Source organism: Danio aesculapii, chromosome 2 (genome assembly GCF_903798145.1).
Source record: "Danio aesculapii chromosome 2, fDanAes4.1, whole genome shotgun sequence".
Classification (NCBI taxonomy): Eukaryota; Metazoa; Chordata; class Actinopteri; order Cypriniformes; family Danionidae; genus Danio; species Danio aesculapii.
The window spans coordinates 59,535,889-59,543,388 of NC_079436.1; the positions used below are offsets into that span (position 1 = coordinate 59,535,889).

At 34.0% G+C, this 7,500-nt stretch overlaps 1 protein-coding gene across 1 annotated transcript in view; it reads left to right on the forward strand.

Annotated features, from left to right (window-relative positions):
* LOC130238949 (receptor-type tyrosine-protein phosphatase mu-like) overlaps window positions 1-7,500 on the forward strand; it is a 183,073-nt gene that overhangs the window by 116,430 nt on the left and 59,143 nt on the right. The window contains exons 15-17 of the mRNA XM_056470069.1: window positions 1,288-1,439; window positions 1,664-1,738; window positions 1,942-2,009. Coding sequence (XP_056326044.1) covers window positions 1,288-1,439; window positions 1,664-1,738; window positions 1,942-2,009 — 295 coding nt within the window. The remainder of the gene's footprint in view (window positions 1-1,287; window positions 1,440-1,663; window positions 1,739-1,941; window positions 2,010-7,500) is intronic.

A 7,500-nucleotide genomic window follows, 5' to 3' on the forward strand; every position in this document is an offset into this window, starting at 1 on the left:
ACTTTTTAACATGCCTAATACCCCCATCTGACTCGAAATAATCCAATATATATTCAGTTATTCGAACAGTAACGTTACACTGAGATCATATTTGAGAAGTGCTGAACCGATAATACTGCACTTGCGTGATTCAGTGAACCAAACACAAACAGTACATGACAGCCTGGAGCCTGCTGTGACTGAACTAAACTTGAACAACTGCAGCGCAGGTAAACCGAGGGCTTAAATCAGAGGATCTGGAGAAACGTAAGTTTATTTCATCACAGATAATCGTAATAGAGTTTAATTAAGTGAATCATGCTTCGGTTGGGTTGCAAAACTTTACTGTAGGACATTTTTCAGATTATGGTGGTGTTTTAACTGACTGAAATTACGATTGCTGACTATATAATTTTAGTATGTTGAGTCCTAATAATAACCGCATCAAATATCTGAACTTCCCATCACTACTGTGTAGCTAACCTCAGAAGCAGTCTTGCACACATATTGTACTTAAGGCTGCTGTCTTGTGGGCTGTTGTATTTGAGTTGGAGGATGTGTAGATGATGGTGGTAGATGATAGTGTTCACGTGTCCTCTGAATACAGGTTTCAGAAAATGTATGGCTGAGTTTATATTATACAACATTTATTCTGTTGATTTTGTATCTTGCACCTATCTTGCATCATTCAGAAAAAAAAACTAAGACTGAAACTAATAAAAACGAAAGTAAAACTACACAATTTCAAATAGAAACTAATAAAACTAGTAAATCTGCCTCTAAAAACTAAGTAAAGCTAGCTGAATTTAAAAACAAAAAGTCAAAAGGAAATAGAAACTAAAACTAAAGAAAAATCCGAAACTGTTTGCTCAGGCACACATGCACTCACACTACGAGTGTACTGCACCAAAACCCAACTGAACCGCGCTCTGGCACACCTCTTTCAACCTGGCCAGGGCCAGCCATCTAAACCACGCCTGAGCAGATTCAGAGCACTCACACCTGTCAAACAAGGCGGGAAATGGGGGTCAAACATGCCTGGGCAGGGTTCAGACAGCCTAGTGTGAGAACATCCAGACTTTTTATTTGATTAACCATCGTCTACAACAGTAGAGAAACACATGCTGTGGCTGTTATCCCCTTTTAGTAATTATAAATGGTTTGGAAGAAACTGGAAAACAACATTTAGGGTGAACTGCCCCTTTAAAAACAGCCCTTTCATTAAATACAGCAACAAACACAACTGTGACGACTGAAGATAGACTTAACCTCAGATGTGTGTGTGTGTGTGTGTGTGTGTGTGTTCAGGAAGCTGGCGAAGAAGCGTAAGGAGACGCTGAACAGCGCGCGGCAGGAGATGACGGTCATGGTCAACTCAATGGACAAGAGTTACACTGAGCAAGGAACCAACTGTGATGAAGCGCTCTCATTCATGGACACACACAACCTCAATACACGCTGTGAGTCTCACACATGCACACACAACGTCTACACACAGAGTAAGTCACACACGCATACATACACAACCTCAACACCGCTGGTGGTGAACTCTTAAGCGTGTCTCGCTCTAATGCTTGAGCTTCAGGAATAATATGTGTGTATGATGTGTGATTAAAGGTGTGTGTTTGTGCGCATGCGTGTGTGTGTGTTTAATGTTTCTCTCTGCTGTTTCTCTCATGTGTAGCTGGTTCTTCTCCCTGTTCTCTGACTGTGAAGACAAACACACTGAGCACCGGTATCCCCAACGCTTATTACCCAGGTAAACACACACACACACACACACACACACACACACTCAGACACACACACTCACTTACTCGCACACACACACAATCATACACATATATTGTATTGAGTAAAGCAGGTTGATGAAGTGAACTTCTTCCTCTTCTTCCTCCTCTTCATCATCTTTTTGCTCTCCCTCTTCTCCTCCTCCTGCTGGTGTTGATCTGGCTCCTGCAGACCCGTTTGTGCCCACCGCCATCCTGGGTGAGTGTTCTGCTGCTGCTGTTCTGCGAGGGACATGTCATGTTTGTTTTCATCTCTCTCTCTCTCTCTCCGTCTTGCTTTGGTTCCTTCACTCATCTCATCTCATCTGCATTGTGTGTCCTGTGATGTCACTTCCTGTCTGACATCTCATTTGCATGAACAGAGCTGAGACCGGATGTGGAGGAGTGGATGATGCTGTACATTCAGACACACACACCAGTTTACAGCACGATCCATTTCACTATTAATGCAGTGTGTTACTTGCTGTTTTCTTGGAAGTGTGAGCTTTAGCAGCAGCTTATTCAGAGTCAGATGTGTAGCCGTTCACACACACACACTGATCCATCAATGTAGAAAAGTGATGTAAAACTATAATATTCGTAATTTAATTAAAATATTAGCATACTGACCAGCGGGAAAACTCCTGATCATAGATATATGTGTATATGTGTGTATATCTCTGGCTCTGGATGGCCACAGTCCTCCACTGCACCTTGGTCTCGCCTTCATTTCAAAGGAGCGCTACCCTGTACTAAAATGGCCGCTCTATTGATGCATTCCTTCTAACAGACGACAACAGCGCAGGCGACATCCAGTATAAATATCTGTGATAAACACTGTAGTTTATATTACAGTAAACTGTGGTGTATAATGTGAGTGTCTGGTGTAGAATAATATACTCTGTAGTTGTAGTAATCTACAGTGTTGGGTCATTTACAACAGTTGTTGTGTTACCATAGCGCCTACGGAATTAGCAGAAAAAAATGTATTATGTTAGTTGTTGTGTTGCCGTAGCAGCTATATAATTACCATAACAGATCAATTATTTTAATTGTTGTGTTACTATGGCAACTGTAAAATCAACACAATTGGTCAAATACTATAGTTGTTGTGTTACCATAACACTATCAATTATTTTAGTTGTTCAGTTACCATAGCAACTTTACATTCACCACTACAGATCAGTTAGTTTAGTTGTGGTATCACCATAGCAACTATAGAATTACCTTAACAGATCAATTACTTTAGTTGTTGTGTAACCATAGCAACTATAGAATTACCTCAACAGATCAGTTACTTTAGTTGTTACCATAGCAACTATAGAATTACCTCAACAGATCAGTTACTTTAGTTGTGTTACCATAGCAACTATAGAATTACCACAACAGATAAATTACTTTAGTTGTGTTACCATAGCAACTATAGAATTACCACAACAGATAAATTGCTTTAGTTGTGTTACCATGGCAACTATAGAATTACCTCAACAGATCAGTTACTATAGTTGTTCTGTTACCATAGCAACTGTAGAATTACCTCAACAGATCAGTTACTTTAGTTGTTGTGTTACCATAGCAACTATAGAATTACCTCAACAGATAAATTACTTTAGTTGTGTTACCATAGCAACTATAGAATTACCACAACAGATAAATTGCTTTAGTTGTGTTACCATGGCAACTATAGAATTACCTCAACAGATCAGTTACTATAGTTGTTGTGTTACCATAGCAACTATAGAATTACCTCAACAGATCAGTTACTTTAGTTGTTCTGTAACCATAGCAACTGTAAAATCACCACTACAGATCAGTTACTTTAGTTGTTCTGTAACCATAGCAACTATAGAATTACCTCAACAGATCAGTTACTATAGTTGTTCTGTTACCATAGCAACTATAGAATTACCTCAACAGATCAGATACTTTAGTTGTTGTGTTACCATAGCAACTATAGAATTACCTCAACAGATCAGTTACTTTAGTTGTTCTGTTACCATAGCAACTATAGAATTACCTCAACAGATCAGATACTTTAGTTGTTGTGTTACCATAGCAACTATAGAATTACCTCAACAGATCAGATACTTTAGTTGTTGTATCACCATAGCAACTATAGAATTACCAAAAATGTTACTATATTATATATGTGAGTTACTATATTGGTGGTTCAGAAACGCTCTAGCGTTCACTATAAATGACTATAATACTTTTGTCGTGAGAATTTTGATTGTATTCTGAGAAATGCTTTTATTTTATATCAATAATAGCAGTTTTTGAGAAGCGCCATTAGCTGATGCAGTTTTAGTGTTAATGAAACTAAAGCTTTATGAGGATGAAAGATGTTTGCCATGTATAAACATCTGCCAAATGCAGAAGTGTACATATGAATGCATTAATCATATATATATATATATATGTATATATATTTCATGGCCTTCTTTGTAAGTTTGACGCTCTTGTACCGGCAGTGCAGAAAGTGTAGTGTAGTTGTGTGAGTGTTCGTCCAGTATGTCCGGGTGCTGTGCTGTGCTGTGTAAATGCAGAGCTGGTTCGGTTTCCCCCTCGGGATGTTTTTTGTAGTTTTTGGAGGAAAGGAACGGCTGGATCAGCGTCTCGTTCATTGCATCCACTAAAGCGTCTCTCTTCTGCCATTCTCTCTAATGTTTCTTCCGCCTTTAGCGGCTCCTCCTGACCTACTTGTTTTTCCTCCCCTTATTCTGCGGCTGTTTATTAGTTTATTCTATGATAAAATAGAATAATAAAGCAGCTTTTGTCTCATTTCGTTCCACCTCTGCACCCTATTTATCCGAGTCGGCCCCAGAATTTAATTGAAACATAATGTGATGAAAAATAAGCGCTCAGAGCGGCGTATTAAATATGAATGACTGTGGGCTAACAGCACGTGTAAATGATGGCTGGAGAAGGAACAGCTTTACAAGACACAATAAAAAGCAGGAAAGCTTCACCTCGGGCACAGAAGGGTTTATCGAGCAGCAAAGATGATGCTGATGTTGGACACTCATTCAGCTGCTGCTTCAGCGCTTCTGCACCGCCCCGATACTGATTTATGCCAGACAGCCAGAGACCGTAAAAAATGACACCAAATTTATTACGGACGTGTCTGCAAATTAAATATCGACATTTATTTATTCATTCATTCATTTATTTATTTATTTATTTATTTATTTATTTATTTATTTATTTATTTATTTATTTATTTATTTATCATTTATATTTTATTAATGCATTAATTAATCATTTTTGTTCATGTATGTATTAACTGTAGTTAACAGTTTAATGTATAATTTAATTTACACATTTATTTAATATTCAGCGGGTAACCGTGAAAATGCAACACAATTTATTGTGCATGAGTCTCCAAATTAAATAGAAATATTTATTTATTTATTATTTTTTTATTTATTTGTTTATTAATGTAATTGTTTAATTATTTATTTATTCTCATTCATTCATTTATTATTTTTGTTCATGCATGTAATAATTGTAGTCTTTGACAGTTTATTGTCTAATTGAATGCAAGTTTTATTATTTAACATTAGTTTATAGTCCTAATTTAAAATTGATTCCATTTATTAATTTTTTAAAATATATAAACGTGTATATATACATTTTATTAATTTTGTTCACTTTAGACATCAAGTGACTGTAAATATCTGCTGAAATTTATTAAAGTCTCCAATTAAAATAGCAACATTTATTTATCTATTTTGTCACTTATTTATTTATTTATTTATTTATTTATTTATTTATTTATTTATTTATTTATTTATTTTCATTCATGCATGTATTTTTATTCATGCATGTTTTAATTGAAGTTAACAGTTTAATGTATAATTTAATTTATACATTTATTTTATTTAATATTCAGTGGGTAACCATAGAAATGTGACATAATTTATTGTGCATGAGTCTCCAACTTGAATATAAACATTTATTGATTTATTTATTTGTTTGTTTGTTTGTTTATTTTTTTTTATTGTTTATTTATTTATTTATTCTCATTCATGCATTTATTATTTTTGTTCATGCATGTAATAATTGTAGTCTTTGACAGTTTATTGTCTAATTAAATGCAAGTTTTATTATTTAACATTATTTTATAGTCCTAATTTTAAATTTTAATATATAAACGTGTATATATACTTTTTTTTTTATTTTGTTCATTTTAGTGATAATGTATACAAACAGTTTAATGTATAATTTAACCTATACGTTTATTTTATTTAATATTCAGCTGGTAACTATAAAAATGTGACAATTTATTGTGCAATAAAATATTGACATTTATTTATTTATTTATTTATTTATTTATTTATTTATTTATTTATTTAATCATTCATTCATTCATTTAGGCATTTTTTTTCTTTGACTGTTTATTGTGTAATTTACTGCAAGTTTTATTGTTAATATTAGTTCAGAATTGTAATTTAAAATTGATTGCATTTATTATTTTTTTCTTTTTATTAATATAAAAACTTATTTATACATCAAGTAATTTTTGTTTTCATTTTAGACATGCGACTGTCAAAATCTACTGAAATGTTATTGTGCAGAAGTCTCCAAATCAAATAGCAACATTTATTTCTTTATTTAGTCACTTATATATTTACTTATTTCATTTATTTTTACTCATTTAATGCATGTATTATATTTCTATTTGTTTTATTTCATTTAAAGTTAGTTTAGAGACCTAATTAGGAATTGAACACATTTATTACTTTATTTTATTTTATTTTATTTGAGTATTTTCTGTTTCTATTGTTTTATACATCTAATATAATTTAACAAAATTACAACCAGGAAATTCCACAGTATTTTATTAGCTTTGTGTGTATATACAGTGCTCAGCATATATGCATACCCTTTCTCAAACCTCTCCTTATAATTGATATGTTTAATAGGAAGCTCTACAATATTAATTAGTGCATATACATTAGATTAGTCAGTACTGAAGCCAAATCTGGAGCTTATCTAACAAAATAACTTAGGATAACACTCCAAACACTAATACAGACACATTTATATGTTAGAGAAAAATATTAAATACAGATTTAAAAAGAGGAAAAATCAGGAGAAGCAAAACATGAGAAATTGAGTTGAAATTTTGTAGGTTTTAATGTTTATTTGTGATATTTGACATTAATTTAATTGTATTATCTTTCAGTTTCTGAATATGTTTGGTCACTAAAATCTTATTGTAATAAATATATCTGTTTAATAAATCTGCTTAGTTTAAATGCACCAAAATACACTGACTATATTCACTGAGAAATGGAGGAACATGTCCATCTTCTAAATGTGCTGTACTCCATTATGCTGAGCACTGTAGATATATAGTTAATAGATAAATCCATTTCCTACATTTGTTTTTATCATGCATCATTCTTTACTACACAGTATACCTTAAAGCAGTGATTGGCTGCATAAATCCCTCAGCCCTGATCTGGGTTCAGCCGTGTTTATCCTCAGCGCAGCAGCACGTGTGTTTCCTCTTTAATCTGCGCTGAACTGAAGGCGTTCTCTGCTTTGCTCAGTTGGAGCCGCTGCTCTGTAGATCTCCATGAAGCTTCAACTTCTCATCTCCTCTCAGTTTTCTTTGCATCTCTTGTTTGTTTGAACTCATTTTCTCCTTCATTGTGTTTTGAGACCCCGAGCCCCGCACCCCCCCAAACTGATCAGACTCTGCTAGATCTGGTGTACTGTTGCTTATACCCTGTCTCTCTCTCTT